We start from the raw sequence: 19164 nt of genomic DNA, 5'->3' as shown, positions 1-19164 counted from the left end.
CACCTATATCCATGACAAATAACACCTCACCTGAGAATTCTCCCTTCAAACTCCTCGGCCTAACATTTGCGGGCAATATAAATTATAACAAATATATTGAGGACTTTGTGAAAGCTACTGCAAAGAAGGTGGGTTCCTTCTATCAAACTAGAAAACTACTCACACTTGAGAGTATCCTATAACTCTACAAAGCCAACATTCGTCCATGCATAGAGTATTGTTGCCACATCTGGGCTGGAGCATTTACCACTAACCTCTCTCTCTTGGATAGGGTTCAAAAAAGAGTTGTCAATCTAATAGGTCCCACTTTGCCAACTAAGCTCCAACCCCTGTTCCATCGCTACAATGTTTCATCTCTATGCCTATTTTACAAACATTTTAATGGCATGTGCTCTGATGAACTCATTGCACTTGTGCCCCCTCGACCTACATATCCTTGACAAACCCGCTTAGCAATAAAATCTAACTCCCTTCACTGTTGAAGTCCCTAAATGCCAGAAAGCTTTCTATTTTAATGGTTTCTTCCCTCAAATAGCTAGACTTTGGAATTTCCTTCCTGCTACCTGTTTCCCAGGCTGTACGAGGGACGTGCAATAAGTAATGCCCCTGACCCACTTCCAGTTGTCTGATCTAGCTGAAATTTTGCATGTGCAATGATTTATATCTCTACGGATTATGTGGTAAATTACAGCTCTGAACTAATTGTGGTTTCTGTTTTACAGGTGTTTGAACTGAGTCAGGTGTGAAATGGAGCCTGTTGAATGTCAAGCAGTGATCCAGTTTTTGTATTTGAAAGGACGCACACCACAGGAGACTTTTGATTAAATGAAAGAAAATTATGGCGATAATGCCCCATCATATGACCTTGTAAAATGCTGGCATCGTGAATTCAAACATGGCCGGAACTCTGTAGAAACAGCTCCCAGACCTGGTCATTCCCCTTCTGCCATTGATGAGGCATCTATCCGTCAAGTTGAAGATGCCATTTTGGAAGATCGGCGCATTACTATTCGCCAAATAGCCCAAGATGTCCAGATTAGTACAGGGTCTGTGGAAACTAAGGTGTCTGCCAGATGGATTCCCAGGTTGCTCACACCATTCCAGAAGCGAGAACACGTTGAGTGCTCGAGAATGAATTTGGAGATGTGCCAAGAAGAGGAGTCAAAATTTTTCAAAAGACTGATTACACAGGATGAAACCTGGGTCCATCACTATGATCCAGAGACCAAAGCCCAGTCAATGCAGTGGAAGCACTTGGACTCACTACTTCCAAAGAAGGCAAGGGTGCAGCTCTCCGCTGCCAAGGTCATGCTCACAGTCTTCTGGGACCAGGACAGAGTAGTGATGACAGATTTCCTGGCAAAGGTACAACAATTACAGGAGCCTTTTGAGGAAATTAAGGGAAGCTATCAAAATCAAGAGGCGGGGCAAGATCAGCAAAGATACCCTCCTCCTGCAGGACAATGCTCCAGTCCACAACTCGTATGTCGCCAGATCAGAAGCACGAGCGTGTGGTTATGAAATCCTCCTCCATCCTCCCTACTCTCCTGACCTTGCACCCTCTGACTTTCAACTCTTCCCAGCCATGAAGTTGTTTTTGAAAGGAAAGCATTTCCCAGATGATGCAGCCTTGATTTCTGAAGTCACGTCATGGTTGGAGGACCAACCTGGGATGTTCTACAAAAACGGTCTCCAGAGCTGCATCAAACGATGGGAGAAATGCATAACTCTGGGTGGTTCCTATGTAGAGAAAGACTAATAACTGTGCCAAGTTTCGTTGCTCTACTGCTATGAGAAGTGGATCAGGGGCATTACTTATTGCACGCCCCTCTTATTGATATGCAGAAGTTTAAATGTAATGTAAACCAACATCATGTTAATCTTTCCTCGGCATGGTCCGAAATAGTAGCCCCTTACAGCCAAGTGGCGATATGCCTTGTTAGGGGTGAACATGAGTAAAAAAAACAGCACAAAAATGCTCACTATATTTGACATTTAGATGCACAAAAGTTCATAAAGCATCCAAAACATCAAAATCATTAGTGTTTCACAATTTTTTAAATGAGAATTGATAGTTTGAATTATTGGAGTTATTTTGACTACAATTCTAATTTAGGTTGCCATTTTCGAAATAGATGTTTTGAAAATAATAACCAAAATAAGAATATTTTGAAAATAACAACCAACATGAAAATAGTAATCCAAATAATATAAGATAGTGTTTTTGACTGTTCTTGTTTAAACAACATGCCAATACATATAATCTTATGAGCAAAATTTTGAATTTAAATGAAATAAAAACTATTTGTTATCAAAACACACTGATGTTCTAAGATTTTATATACCTACCATTTTTCGTGAAATTTTAACAATAGGTTTTAGACATCAATTAATTATCCAAATTTTAGTTTCTTTTGAGTATTTTAAAGGGTTATTAGAGAGCATAATATGAGCATTTAAAAATTATAATATTTCAGATTTGCATTAATTTGATCCATAGTCAACAGACACTAAGTAGAATTTCTTGAGTTTCAATTTATATTTATAGGACCCTGTAAGCTTAAGTCTTAAATTTTAGACATTTTCTAAAGTCAAAATTATATAATGGATTTTAATCAAAATTTGAATAAGAATTCTAGGCATATTTATTTTAATCTTTGTAAGGGGACATAGAATGATGTGTCCTAATCTCAACAAAACATTCCAATTTCTGTTTTCATATTTGGACTTAAGTCTGAGGTCAATCACTTTTCATGCTTCATAAAAAATAATATTCTTGACATCAAGAAATAAATTTTTCTGCACCAATGAAATAAAGGCTTTATTGTGATAAACAAGTTATACCCCTTTGATAGAACTCTGAGGAGAAATCGTACAAACGTTTTTAAAGTTGAGTAGGAACTAGTTACAGAAGGTACCATAGTGGTGATGGTTGATGTTTACTCAAATACTTCAGTCTTTCTACATAAACCATCTTCAGCAGAGAAATGCACTATGATAGATAGTGTAATAGTGCAATCAATAAAATTATCTGACAAGATTATATGCATCACTGTGTTTCTCATCTATACGTAAATTTTATAAATACACATCAAATTATTTTTGTTATTTACTTTTAATCAAATATTTATTGAAATAAAAAATATCGAAACACTAAACCAAATTTTTTAAATCTTGATGAAAAAAATTGTAAACCTGAATATATTTGGAATTATTTTTGTCTAAGTCGTCCTCTTAGCAATATGACTCCACAAAATAAATACTGGTTAAAGACAGATAGTTTAGTAATATTAGTATGAATAGTTAATAGCATCCTAGTATGTTATTGTTGTATTTAAAATTAATTTTACATCATGAATAATAAGTATATTCCAACATTACCAGGAATAATAACCATAATTTTTTGATTTATGAACATTGGTATATTTTATTATTATTATCATAATTATATTAGACTTTTTAACACTTAAATTTTTATTTTTTAGTCAATAAATCCAAAAGAGACAGACTAAACACTAACCATTACTTTCTGAAGAAAGTACTTTGAATATATTTTGATTTAATTGCTGAACAAATTTTAATTGCTTAACAAATTTATATTTAATTGCATGAACAACATTAAATGTGAATTTGTCATCCGAAAAGATATTATACATGATTCTATAAATGTTCAACATATGTAGAAGGATTAATAGTTTGCCTAAGAGAAAATTTACATACATTTTTGAAAAGCCCTGAATAAATTTTCTTAGCCAAAATATTAATCCCTCTTTCTGCTTGCTATTGAGCACTATTATATAAACAAAATAAGATTCACAAAATTGTTTATTAAATCTTTATTAACAAAACTACACCTGGAATAATATATATCTTGAAAGGCAAGAAAAGACAAAAAGAAAATACAAAATCTTTAAAAAGAAGAAATTGTTTTAAACGTCTTTGATTTGAATCAAATAAAAAGAAAAATGGAAGGTTCTTTTAGCAGGGTGGGGAGTAGTAAAAAGTATAAAAAGATAAAGTTTATTGACTGAAGAGGAAGGGGCTGATGAAGTATATTGATATATGGAAAGGTTGAAGGAGGAGATTTAAAAAAATGAGTGGAAGAAAGAAAAAATGTTTATGAACAGAATGACCACAATGAAAGATGGAGAATATGCTTATTTGGAAGAAGGATAGTATTTGAGAAAAGGGAACTGTAAGAAGGGACAGAATTTTGTATTATAAGAGGAAAGGTTAATTGGTGAAATTTAAGTTTTATAAATCTAGAAGAGTAAAGCCCTTGTAAAGAAAGCAAGGACCAATATTGAACACTATATATACATACATACATACATATATATATATATATATATATATATATATATATATATATATATATATATATATGGGGTATGTCTGTTTGTTATCTATGGATGCAACTGAAAACAAAGCCCCATCAATTTTTCTTAAATAAACTTTTGTGAAGAATTCAACTGTAGCATTACTTTTATCTTAGGAGCTTTTACAATCACTGCGTCTATATAAACAGCAAAAGATGACATTTTACTGAAAGATCAGAGAAAAAAAATTGTAATATGGAGTTCAGGGTTGGGAGATATACACAGGGATAGCCTTTCATCCTTGGGGTGCCAGTTAATATTGAATATCCTTGTTTTTCAATCTAGTCAATCAAAGAATAAAAGTTTTAATTTTTGTTAAAATTATAATAAAATAGATTAAACTTGGCAGTGTTTTTAAACTGAATAAACATAAAATGGCAGGTTTCATCTCACTAAATATGACTAGATTCATTCAGTTCTGTCTCTCAAGTTTTATACATGCAATAGCAACAACAAATAAATATGTCTTAAAAGATATTGATTATCTTGGGTGGTTTTTGGTTTTATTCAAGTCAATAAAACAATATAGTGTTTAATATTACTTAACAGTAATATACTTTTAATATAGTTACATGCAAACACTATTGGCATAGTGTATTTAGTTATTAGATATATTTGAAAAAATGATCACCATTAGTGTTAGTTGCGACTGCATATGAGGGTAGATGTCCGATTGGTTAGTTTTAATCATGTGACTTAGAAAAGATTTTAAGCTGAATTTTCATTTGACTAGATTTTAGCCAAAAAACATATAAGATTCTGATAGGTGAGTTTAGCCACAGTTTAGTTAAAAGCAACTCCTTGCCCAACAAATGGACATCTAGTAGTCTGTTCATTTTATTTTATGAGCAGTCAACTTGAGGAAAAAATCTTCAAGTAGATTGTCAGCTTTCAGTTCCTACAAGACAATATCCAGGGTCCCAGTCAGAATATAATAGGAAATTCCTTTGCATTTGTCACACAAAATAAAACAAATAGATAATGTCAAAAGGTCATTTAAAGAAGGGGTGATGGGGGGGGGGGATATACAGAACATTTAAAAAGTATTCTTAAAAGAACAAATTAAAGCTCAAAGAAAGAGAGAAATAATACAAGGGTAAATAGTCAAAAGTTTTGGAATATTTGAATATGAGCTGGGTAGTTATGCATCTCTCATGTGACTCAAGTAATTTAAGCTGTAGAAAGGGACTTGTTCCCATTGTTGTGGTGTCACAGATGACTATACAACAGTCTATTTCAGAAACTTATGTAATGACACTTTAAAATGAACCATAACACAGTGGAAGCAGTCAAAAACATTTGCTGTATGAAATATAAATACACAGCTGCTGATAGTGCAGTAACCAAAATAATTCAAATGTTACCAGGCTTGCAAAAACTTTAATGATCATGCATGATCAGGTATGATTAAAACTGAATTCCAATGTTGTGCTCCAAACTACAAATGTAAATCTGGAGAGTGGCATTCAAAGAATATCAAGCAAATAATTCAAAATCATGCAATTCTGTTCGTAATTTCTCACATTTATGACCCCAGCAAAAGCACTAGGAGCCAAAATATTGGTGAATTTTTACTTCTCTTTGTAATTAAAGAAATCTGTATTTGTTCTGATATGAAATTTCCCTCATAAAAAAATTTTTTTTTTTGGCATGAGGATCCTAGTGCCTTTTTATGGTCACAAAGTCATTTGCAAAAATTGCATCAGTTCCCTCAGTATTTCCCAGGATCTATGATTTACCTTTTTCAAAATAAATATTTATACTTTTTTGTTTAAAATTTAAAAGAGACATTGAATATTGGACACATTTATTTTCTGGAATAGAATAATTTAATTGAGTCAAATTTAAAGTTTAAAGAAATGCAAATGAAACAATGCTTTTTTTTGTCAAGCAACAAGTGGTGCTTCCATTTTCAGGTAATTTTAGTGGCTGTTCTAAAGTCAGTTTACAAATAAAAGGAAAAAAATTGTAGATTTTCAATTGAAATCAATCAAAATAAATTGAGAATGTGCTTGTGAGTTTTGTCTGTAAGTATTTTTGAATAATGATTCTAGGGAAGATAGCAAACAAACCTTATTCTGAATATATTTGATGGTAACAATTTAATAAGAGTAAAAGAAAATAAGTAAAATATAAAGAAGTTTTCCAAGAATGGGAAAATGTGTTACTCCTTTCTGGGATAGAAAGATAAGAAACTTCATAAAGAAGATAACATGGGTTAATCTTCAGAAAAGGGCTTCTGATATCATTTGAAATGTAAAAGGAGGGGGTGGGGATTAAAAACAAAACATTGAAAAAAAAAAAAAAAATGAGTGCAGAAGCACTATGCACCAGGCAACCTGGATTTGTGTTGCGTGTGTGTGTGTGCAATTATGCGCATATGTGTGTATACGTAATACTCAATGTGGATTCTTTTTTTTATGAAAGAAAAAAGGGAGATTACAGGAAATGGATTTAATGCAGTCTGCTTTGCAGCTTTTATACTTCTGGAGTGATGAAACTACCTTGCATTCTATCAATTGTTAATATCCTCATTCATTACTATTACTTGTACAGCATTTGCAAAGTCAATAGAAAGTTACATCAATAACGTTGGTAAAATGATCACCAACAGATAATGAAACAGCCATAGGAGAAAATAGGGGGGGGGGGGCTGTTTCTGTTGGGAGGCCAGCCAGTCTGTGAAAAGAAAACCCAATGCTCTACTAGTTTGTTGATGTAAGAATCACAAAAAGAAAAAAACCCTCATATCTCTTTAGATGAACTAAAGATAATATAGTAATAGAACAAAAAAGAAGAAAAGCAGTTCAAGATTGTGTGTTTTATTTAAAATCTCTCCACTTGTACTTGTGAAAGGTAATTCAAGGAGTAGACTAATAAAACATTAAACCTTATGAGATTGGGGAGGGATGGGGGGGCTAATGGAAGGAATAGGTATGGTTAATCACCACTCAAAATAACAAAAACCAACATTTATAAAAGGGAGACAATCACACACAAGCACACTCACATATACATACACATGTAGGGCTAATCCTTGTATCAGATGCCTAACTGGCCTTGCAAGTGCTTCCTGCTGCACCGGCAACTGTTTTTATACCAATTTGAGGTTTGCCTTGCCAATCAATCTAAAAAACCTATGGCAGTACCAAACTCTTCTTTATCAGGATGAAGTATAATGCAGCTTGGTCCGAGGAATTAAACCCTCCCAAGCATTAAATCCGCTCTTAGTTCATGCCAGGGGGTTATTGTTAATCACTTGAATCCTGGTAGGTCTATTCATACTTAGTTTTGTACCTCACCAGAGTAATTTTCCCGATTTTCCGGCTTTGTAGCATATCTTGCTGAAGTGGAAAACAAGCAAATAACTGGGTTGGGATCAAAGTGTAGTATCTGCTCTATTCTCAGTTGAAGACAATATTCTTTTAAACTGAGGTAAATTTTATGTTTGTGTCAATCTAGAGTTAAAGAGAGTTGTATATCCACACATTAAATAAACCTTGTGTCACATCCAGCCCTCATGCAATGTGGTAAATTAACACACACAGTAATATGATGCAATAAATAGTTCAATTGCAAACACATGCACACACAGTTTTCAATGATTGAATTGACATCTTTGAAAAGTGTAAAAACTTTAACTCTGATACAAAGAAAAGAGAAAAAATATTTTTTTAACTTTGGAAAATCTAAAATATGATTGCATCTTTAAAGTCATGTAAAAAAAGCCAATCATGAGCTTGTAAGTTTTACATGACTCCTCTAAATATGCAAAATGGAAGAGTTCTTTCTTTTAGTGTGTGTGTGTGTGTGTGTGTGTGTGTGTGTGTGTGTGCGTTTTTTTTTTTTGGGGGGGGGGGTCTTGTAATTAAATAATCAGAGTCAAACTGGAAATAGGTTCAAATGCCATCCCATCGATTGAGCACCACTTGCAGAAAAATTATCTCTAACATCTCCCCAACAAAGAAAAAAAATCCAAACATCAGGAATTGCACCCTGTGAGGATTAGCAAAAGATGATAAACATGCAAAGGAGGAGGAAGAGGAGGAGAGTGAGGGTGATGATGATTAGGATAATGATGATAATTATGCTAGATAACATCGCGCAAGAGAGCAAAAAGGCGTTTTCAGAATTCTAGAATATCTTACTTACCTTTTAAATCAGCTCAGTTTTTCATTAGCTTCTCATCGGCGTGTTTCTTTGTCGAAAGGTTTTCTACATCCAAAAAAAAAAATGGGGGGAAAAACACGCAGGATGCCGCCTAAACTTAAACTGCTCCTTTACAAAGCTCAGAAAATTATTCCTTTTCTTTTTTTTAATTTATTTTTATAGGCAGGAATTTGTAATGAAAACTTTTTCCACATTTCAAATCTTACAATAATAAAAAAAAAAAAGAAAATTCTTTTCATTGAAATATAAAAAATAAAATTATCACCTGAAAAGTGTCACCAAGAGCAAAAATATTCAAAATTTTTTCTCTATTATTTCTCTTTAAAATATTTTTAAAAATAAAGAAAAAGTGTAAATAATACAAATAAGTTTTGTATATGTATACATAGATCTTTCCTTATTTTTTTTTTTAATTGTAATTAAATTAATTTAATTGTTCATTCTTTCTGATTGTAAGAAAATATCTCTTCAACAAAGTAATCTGCATAAAAACAAGAATTTTATTTATAAAATCTCAAACTGTTATGAAAACAAAAGAACTTACAAGTAATTGGGTGATTCGCTCCATGTGAAAGCAATGAAAATTTACTACAAATCTTTGTTATTATTAATAAATTTCAATGGCATCAAAGAAGTGGTCCATAAAATGAAACAAAATAATGTCACTACAGTTTGTGAAATACTTGACAAGAATAATTGTAAATTCTAGCATATTAAGTTTAGCCATTAATAAAGTGTTTAAAAAAACTAACAAAAATGTATCAAGAAAAAAAAAATTGGATAAAGGAAATAAATTAAAATTAAAAGCCATTTCTAATTGAAAATCATAAAACTAAAAGAGGAAGGATAAGGAAGATGGAAGGAAAGAGTGGGATGATGAAGATGGAAGAATTAGTATGAAGATGGATTGGGAGGAGGTGAAGAGGATGAAGATGAACAAGAACAGAGGAGTGAACATGGATGAGGTTAGGTGAGAATGAAATGAATGAAAATAGACAGAGAGAAAACTGAAGATAGACAGTAGGGTGAGTAAAAGATAGAGGAAGAAGATAGAAGGGAGGAGTGGAAGAGGAAGAAGATAGAAGGGAGGAGTGGGAGAGTAAAGAAGATAAAAGGAGAAGGAAGAGATGATGGAAAAGCAAGAGAAAGAGATGGAAAAGGAATGGAGAGGAAGTGAAAGATGGAAAGAGATGGGAAAGAGATATCCAAAACCATTACACCATTTCCATGATATCAGGAATAGAAAACAATAAAGGAGGAAAAAGATAGCATTCAATTGAATCCAAAAGGAAAAACAAGTAATTCATTTTTATTTTTTCTTCAGACTCTTCTTCGTTCTCCTTTTATACAAAATATTCAGAAAGAAAAAAAGAAAAATTTTGATTTTCCAAAGAAAAGTGTCAAGAATAGTAAATAGGCCATTGTTTTTTTTAGTTGTACAATCTAGGATATAATGTTTATGAAATAAACCGTACAAGATTTCAGATAATCATGATAATATTTATGATGTGAATTATATGTGATGGATATATATATTAATAACAATAGATATTAGATGACTTGTGGAAATAACTGTGTGTTTATAGTGGCCATCTTACACAATATGCTTCCATTTCTGCTTATCGTTAACAAAAGTTGTGTCCCTTTCTAAATGAAGATTTATTTGCCTAACAGCATGATACATGATGAAAAATACAGAAAACAAAAACATTGAAATCTTTTAAAATAAAATATTTGTGTCATCATTTAATGACACAAATATTTTGATCATTTTTGTTTATGTTATTTTTTATCTATCACATTTTTTTAATTGAATTCATTGAGCCTTGAAAAACATACACATTCTTATTAAAATTAAAATACTATAAATAAAATATGGCATATCATGGAAGTGGTAGGTGTAATGGGTAAGGGCATGAACTATGGGCTTGGCATGCAGAGTACAAGTTTTATTGTGGCTACAATTTAGTATAGACTTTCAAGCATTCAAACACCTTTGAAATAAAACTAATCTTTCTCTGCTTATATTAACACTGTTTCGGTTTGTTTTGAATTTAAACAGTTGGCTCAGAAGAGTTTATGATTGTGCAACCCTTGCTTCACTGTACATTTATCGAGCAACTACTCTTACATTACCCATTGTTTCTTAAAACAGAAGGAAGCCTTGAATATATATAATTACTAATGGAAGAAGATTTCCAGCGTCGTACCTAAAAATCGAATGTTTGGTTTATGAACTGTACAGTTATACAAATATGCAATATTAAGTTAAAGTGGATTTTCTCCATTGCTTGTTATGAAAACAAGAAAAGGGGAAGAATAATGAATTGAAACAAAAAAATATAAGAGAGAGAAAATCTATCAAATTTGTATAAAAACTATCAAATTTGTCAAATTTGTATAAAAACTCATTTAAACTGTTTACAAACTCTTACCATAAATGTGTGTGTGTGTATCTGTGGATGATGATATATACCTCCTACATATTTGTTAACAATTATGCATAGCATAGCTCTTCAGAAAAAAATAGAGCACTCTAAGCAGCTGATAATGCTTATATAAGCATTAAGATTTCCCTTTCTTTCTCAGCTTGTATTAATGACTGCCTGTTGACAAAATGGTCAGTTTTGATCTCAGCTGCAACCCCTTGTTTCTTTAGCCAGACCGAAGAGCTATGATACAGCGAAACAGTATGTTTACAGGTAATTATATATATAAGAAAAATATTATTTTAAAGATCTAAACCCCCAAGAAAATATAATCATGTCATACATACACAATGTATTTTTAGCAAAGGAAATATGACATTATCCAATGACACCATATCATTTAAGAAAAGAAAAACATTAGCTCTTTCTTAAATTGTTTTCTTGGTCAGTTTGAATATATAAAAACGTTCAGGAATTTATTAAGACACTTCTGAAGATTTGATTAACCGTGTAAAATGTTAAAATATATCAGAGTTATTCCCGAGTGACCCTTTTTGGAGAACTGTATTTTTTTTTTTATATTAAAAAATCGACCTTACGTCTAACTCTGAAAGCATATTTAGTCTTTTATTATGCCAAGTTTTGTCTTCGTTTGATTCAGTTCCAAATCTAAGTTGATTTTCATGTTTATAGATGTGTGCATAGAAGTGTAACTAATACAAACTTTTTAAAGTTTTCTATTTGAAACGTTAGAAAGATATTTATAAGATAGACAAGTAGTAAATGCGTGCTAAAGTTTTCAGTTATTATTATTTAAGAGATTTAAAAAAAACAGTTAAAAAACAGGATTTTTTTCATCTATTTGTTTTTACACAAAACTAATCAAAGATTCATTTAATTTTATGCTCATAACCAAATATTTGAATTGATTTTGAGATAACAAATGTTGAATTTTTTTGTTGTTGGATGTTCTATTTTTTTGGAAACAGAAATTAAATGGAACAGAAGAATATGATGCAACACATCACTTTAAATTAAGTTTCTTTTGGTTATTTTAGCTTACTGTGGGAAGTGTATTCATTTAAAAGATAACAGATTTATCTTGAGTAGAAAAAAACAAACAAATGAAGTGAAATACAAAATAGAATGAACTTTTAAAAAAAAATAAGGTGAAGAAACAAAAACTTTTCTTCTTTGAAAGCAGAAAAAAAATAATAAATGAGGAAAATTTCCTTGAAACAAAACTCTGAGAAATGAGAGAAAAAGAAAATCTGCATATGGTAAGAGAGAAAAGTAGATGAAAGGGAGTGAAAATGCAATAAAATCAACAAAAATGGTGCTTTTTACTTAAAAAAGAAAAAAAAAAATGCAAGTTTTAAATTTATCTAAATTAGGTCTTTGATAATTTTATAATATTTGAGATATTTCTGTCAAAAAAAAAAATATATATATATATATGCAGATTTTGTCTCCAAAGAAATTGTTTCAAAGACCAACTGAAAGCAAAATTATTCTGAAAATTGTTTTTTCTAAAGATACTTCTAAAATGTTGATGACAAAACTTGTCTAATGAGAAGCATTAACAGACTCCAATTATGAAGTAGTAAAAAATATGAGTCAAATCGGTTGACCTAATATAAATGTTTTTGTTCTGCTAATATTTCATATAATTTGAAAAAAAAAACAAGACAAAATGATAAAGTGCCAATGAATGGCAGACATTTCTGATAATTGTAGAAGAAAAGAAGGATGGTGTTATAGAGAGGGGAAAAAAAAGATCAAAAAAAGTTGGCAAACCAAAAAAATTCAATTTTAAAAATAAAAATTGAAAACAAGATCCTTCAGTTGTCAATCAATCTAAAGCAAGAAGAGCATCACTACCAACGACAACAACACATTAGATGTGGTAAGGGAGCTCAGCATCAAGTAGCATTGATTTTTTGCCATGACCATCACTAATTAATCTAACAGGATTCTGCATCCATCTACTTATAACAAAACTTCAGCCAAATTGGAATCTGGTGTTTTTGTGAAAGCCAAAAACATCAGATGTAAAAAAAAGCACAAAACTCCTCTGCTAAAAGTGTAGAATAATTTTATGCTAGATACAGATCAGAGGTGATAATTAGATCTTAAAACTGTAAGGGAAGAAAACAGGAGAAAGAGGCAAACTTTATGAACAAAAGTTGGGTGTAGGAGATCCCAAGGAGATTATTTGTGAATGCTTTAATTTAGAAAAGAGATTGAAAACAATTGAAGTCTGAAAAATTTCAAACTATATATGAAGTTTTTTTTCACCTGCAAGAAGAGAGCATAGGTGTTAACATTTACGTTTTAAACTGAAAAAAATCTCACCTTTTGTTATGGCTGGCATTTTAAAGAAAAGGAAATGAAAAAAGGAAGAAAGATGAAGAAAAGCATTCTTGATTCCAGATTTAAAGAAAAACAAAAAAATTCATTTTTAACTGAAAAGTAAAAAAATCATCTAAACAAATATAAGAGGGCCAATACTATTGGCACAATTGTTATTGAGGGATAAGGAGGATGAAGGGAGGAAAAGAGAGAACAAAAAAGAAGAAACTTTACAAAAAGACAACATGCTGCTTTGAGAACACAATTAAGAGAAAAATCGTCATTTGCATAACAATGGATTGGAATAAACTCCCTTCAAGATATAATAATACAGTTTCTGATAAGTGTGGGGGGGGGGGGGCTATAAAACTGATATAATGATTTATGTTTTTCTGAAATAAAACCATCTGTGAAAACAGACTTCTTTTTGCTGCTGTTTTTATTTGCTGACAAACCTGATAAAGTTGTTAGAGGTTTAAAATTATTCAAGAGATTAATGTTAAACAAATCCAATGTAATGCAAATGAAGATGAAGTAATCAACAACTATTAAAATAACTGCAGACAGACAAAGGGGAAAGAGTTATAGATAGATCTACAGCCAGAAAAAGATGTTGCTTACCCTGTAAACCTGGGAGCGTGGCTCATTGAATGTTTTGGCATTTTTGATCATCAGCAGGAGATCCTTCTCTAATCCTGCCACGGTCGAGTAGTGCGACTCTTGAATCCTTTGATTAATCTGTTTCAGGTCAATTGGGTCTTTGATAATTTCATAATATTTAGGATACTTCTGGCAAAAAACAGAAAAATATATGCAGATTTTGTCTCCAAAGAAATTGTTGTTTTTTTTTTAACAAGAAAAGGATTTGTTTTAAAGTCAGAATAGAAGAAACTCAAAGAAAATCTAGTCTAGGATGAGTTATTCCACTTTCTACTAAACAACTATCAAATGAAAGGAGATTTTTCCCTTTCTAAATAAGTACAAGCCTTAGCAAGAAATCATGAAAGATAATTCTTATTCTTTCTTCATTGATGATATTTGCTATCTCTAGTCACCTATTCAGAGTCTTACAGCAGAGGAGTTCCATATGATGGCACACATACTACATTAGCATCCCATGTAAAAAAAAAAAAAAGAGGACAATACTCTGATGCTCAGTACAGTCAATAGATACTTTGATCCTCTGTAAACAGTGGGAAGATGGATTTTCCCCACATTAAAAACTGACCTGGTGTCTAACTCTGCCCTCATGGGGAGGCAAGTAAACAGGAACTGAACTAATAAAAAAAAATAGAGATTATTATGATAGAAGAAAAAGGAAAAAGTTTATGTATCAACCATAGGCATGTTTTATTTTGTAATTTTCAAACTTCAACTGCGCTAGCAAGGCCAAAGAATTTAAGTAGAGGATGAGAATAATGAAAAAGTTTGATTTGTTTAGTCTAACAAAAAATTAAATAATCCTTACCTCTTACCATTTTTTAAAACATGGAAAAAACGAAACTATTTTTATTTTTTAATACCTAGATTTCTCCTCTGTGTCACATTATAAACTTAGTATTACCCCCCTTTGCATCTTCTTGCATTTGTTTATATTCGTCATTTTAATTTTCAACAACAAAAAAATTTTGTATTACCTGGATTATTCAGATTACAATTTTCATCTTGAATGTTATTTTCATGATTCAATCGATATAATCTCCAATCTTCTTCGGATGGGTCTTGTGAATCTTTATATTTAATTTAATACAATATGGAAACCATCAAGTATAGATAGTAATACTACGCAGTTAAAAATAAAAACAGGTTTAAGGCTTCCAAAATTTAAACTGGCCTATGTCTAATGGATAAAGAGCTAAATCATAACCAGTTCTAAGTAACAGTCTCCTGGAGGTTGATGGTTCAATCCTCACTAAGAATATAATTAAAAATTATTTAAGACTTCTATATAGAGAACAAGAGCAATTTACTCCCATGAATTAAATAATGGATTCAGTTTTGAAGAAAGTCAGAGCTTACATTGACAAAAATGTTAGGAGAATAACCCAAAAATTTTCAGCATTTCTCATGCATGATTCAACTTATAATTTACTGCTTTATCATTATTTTTGTTTTTACTGAAACATGAGTTACATGAAATAAACTGTAAATAATTTTTTCTTTTACATTGGAATTCTATCACAAAAAATAGTAAGCAAAAAATACTTTTTAATTGTTGTATTTCTATTGTGCAAAAAAGAATGACAACACACTGACATGTGAAAATATGATATATTTTTATTAATCGCTGATGGTCATGTTTATTAGGAGGAGAGATACATGCACAAGAATTCGATATGTTGAGTCACTTCAGGCTAACATTAGCAATACACATGAAAAAAATTGAAATAGCTTGAAATATTTCAATATTGGTATGCATAGAAAGAGCTTGATGAGCTAAGAAAGAATCTTTTTAAATTTTTAAAATCTGATTAAAATTAAGGAAGTTATGGCTATTTTTGTGCCTCACACGTTTGGATATTTTTCCCTCTTTAAGACAATATGCGTTTCGTCACATTTTTTACACTACTTTTTCAGTAAAAATGTCATATCTTTGTTAAAACAAGACTAAGCAATGAAATTTACCATATAAGTGTATTTTTGTACAAGGAATCAGAATATGCAACTGAAAATCTCCCAAAGTTTATGGTTTCCAAATAATCTGCAGTAAATGTGCATAAATATGCAGCAATTCCTTAAAAATGCCATGTATCCATAAACAGAAAAGAAGTTGGAGAACTCAAAGTTGAATTGTAATGTGCTTTATGTACAAAAAACTTAAATCTAAACATAAGACCATTTAAAAATGAATATATTGCAATATTTCTTTGGTATTATTGTAGATTAACACCTTCTGTTTAACCCCACTCAACTCCTTCTGACCACCCCTCCAAAATGTGATTCTACCGTTTTAGGAAATTATGTATAAAATGCCATGAAAAACTTTAATGAAAGATAAACAAATTATTTTAGAATTGAATGTAAAATAATTTCCTAATATAGGTCATTCTAGCATTTTAGGGCAGTTAACTGTTTTTTTTTCTATGGGAAAATATGCATGCTTTTTTTTTTTTTTTTTTTTAAGATGATTATGTGTAGTTTTAAGAGGGTTTCTATGCAATGAGAATATGGGGAAGGTTGCCATTCGGACTTTGAATTAATTGTAGGGGCTAAGGAAAATTATGTGTGAACATACTGAAAACTTGACAGAGACAAAGCTAACAAAAACAATATTAGAGGGGGGAGCAGTTAGTTTCACAAAAATTTAATGTAAAATAATTCACCATTTCCTGGCCATTCTAGCATTTTAGGACAGTTAACCAATTTATTTTTATGTGTATTTTTCTTTAAGGAAGGATCTATTTTTTGTTTGTTTGTTTGTTTTAGATGCTTGTATGTGGCTTACAGAGGTATTTTGTTGGGGGGGGGGCTTGCCACTCGAACTTAGTGTTATTGTTAGGGTAAAGAGTGTTTTAGGAATACGAACCGTTACTTCATTTTTGTTTTGTTGTCCTAACTGCAAAATGCCGTTTCCATTTCAAATAAATATTTTACAGAAAGTTATATATATGTGTGTGTGTGTGTATTCGACAGGTAAATAAGTCAGCAAATGTTATATTTAGTTTTAATTTAATAAGAAACTGCGTTGCGAAATTTCAAAGAAAATTCCATAAATTTGTTGATTTCTATTTTTGAGGTTGAAGGTGTTAATTCCATAGGCCGTTTATACTACGCTGGAGCAGGTTATAAAAATATCTTTCGCTTAATAAGTAGAAAAAAAAACAACGAAATAAAAAGCTTCCTAATTGTAGTTTGATGTGTTTTCTTTTAAAATTTCAAGAATATTGATATAGATTTTGAGAGTTTGTATTACTATACACATAGATTCGAAAAAGTTGTCAAAAAAACAAATATATAACAAATAAATGTTATCAAAAGCAAGTTACTTTTCTACCTAACTGGATAATTTTTTAGTGTTTTTATTTAATGTAACATGTTTATTCAGCTTGAAAACAGTGTTTACCGATGTTTTGGAAAATTTAAAATGGCGCCCGACTCTTGAAACGGTAAGTTTGGGGAAAAGAGTTAAAAATAAAACAGTAGACAAAATACTGCTAGAAACTCGCTCAATATATGTTACCGTGACATAGGCTGACATATATTCGGTGAGTTTTTAACAGTATTTTTTATAGTTTTTTTTTTTTTTTTAACTCCTTTTCTCAAACTTACCGTGTCAAAGAGAGTCGGGCCGGGCACCATTTTTAATTTTCCAATACATCGGTAAACACTGTACGTTTTTCGAGCTGAATAAACATGTTACATTAAATAAAAACACTAGAAAATTATCCAGTTAGGTAGAAAAGTAACTTATCTTGCCTTTGATAACATTTATTTGTTATATATTTGTTTTTTGACAACTTTTTCGAATCTATGTATAAACGAGATTTTGATACTTATTTTGATTTTGAAAAAAAAACATTTGTGGCTGTTCGCAGTAAAACATTGTTTTAATTCGCTGTTCAAAACTAATTTAAAGAATAAAAGTGCATGCAAGCTATATATCTACAAAAGTTTATTTTGTTTTTTTAACCAACTAAAACCTAAATTTGACGAGAAATGTGAGAAATTGCAACAGATTCATAATGCCGAATTGGTTGGGATTGTTGTTATTATACATTCTGAAAACCGAATAGTTCTAAACTAATGTTATTCTGATAACAAAATAGCTCTAATTAAACATAAGAACATTTATATTCATATTTTCATGTTTTTCTTAATTCGTTCTGGAATAAAAATTAAAGAACGCATGTTTACACTGTGCTATCGCTGATTCTACAGGCTGGAGCTGCTGCTGCTGCTTCTAGTAATACTAACTTCATTTGACCAAATTCGAGAAATAGAAACAATTTTTTTTTCGGGTAGGTCCTTTTAAATTATCAATTACCGCGGTCCTACTCAACATAAAATAATACTTTTAATTAATAAAGATAGTAAAAAGATTGATTTACTTACTACTGGGTGTCCGAAGAATTTTTTTTTCAAAATGTTCGATACTCGTCATATTAAAGTCTTATTTTTAACACGACAAAAAAAGAAATGGTCAAAAATATTTCGGACACTTGACAGTATTAAGATTAACACCTCTACTGTTTGGTTCCCAAATTTCATGACGAAATTCTACATACAATCACAGTACGGACCTTTAGAAAACAGGGGGGGTCATTACAAAACCTTACCGAAAACGCCATTTTATGACGTTCACATTTTTATCACTTTATTTGCTTAAAACTCTTAAAATATATAATGTACATTCATATTTATTAATTCATTTGAAAGTATATTCATTTCCGAACAAAACAGTAGTAATTTGAAGACTTGAAGTGCTTTGGTTTAAAAAATATGGCTATTTTAGTAGAACTACCTTGAAATCTGTGATTATCCAAAGCGTTTTTTCGTCCGTGTGTATTACTACTAACACTGCCAAACAATCCCCAATATCTATTTCAAGTTATTATATAATCTTTGTGACCATCTCAAATTCCCTCTTTGGACAGCATTGTCACTGTAGCTATACCCCCAGGGCATTTTATTCAGTGATCGTCGTTTCAATGAATTAACTTGTTCTTGGAGTGACTTGATTGCACCTGTATGTACTTCTGGCTAAAAATAATTAACATTTAACTTATCTTGTTGACAATCGATTATGGTTGTTGCAGATGCTTGATGTCGGGTTTATTATTTTTATTAAAATACTTTTGGATACTTCAGATAATTATTTTATGGTATTTCTTGTA

General features: G+C 31.1%; 1 protein-coding gene across 26 annotated transcripts in view; it reads right to left on the bottom strand.

Moving 5' to 3' along the window:
- LOC145292934 (protein polybromo-1-like) overlaps positions 1-19164 on the bottom strand; it is a 172713-nt gene that overhangs the window by 127264 nt on the left and 26285 nt on the right. For 18 of the 26 annotated variants that reach the window (XM_080139141.1, XM_080139307.1, XM_080139108.1 and 15 more), the window contains exon 6: positions 13952-14119. In XM_080139141.1, the coding sequence (XP_079995267.1) occupies positions 13952-14119 (168 nt within the window). The remainder of the gene's footprint in view (positions 1-13951; positions 14120-19164) is intronic. The other 8 variants (XM_080139189.1, XM_080139151.1, XM_080139227.1 and 5 more) reach the window with 1 other exon arrangement.

This window comes from Euprymna scolopes, chromosome 2 (assembly GCF_053919585.1).
Source record: "Euprymna scolopes isolate OS-2025 chromosome 2, ASM5391958v1, whole genome shotgun sequence".
Classification (NCBI taxonomy): domain Eukaryota; kingdom Metazoa; phylum Mollusca; class Cephalopoda; order Sepiida; family Sepiolidae; genus Euprymna; species Euprymna scolopes.
The sequence above is the reverse complement of the archived record's forward strand: the minus strand, read 5'-3'. Positions and strand labels throughout refer to the sequence as shown.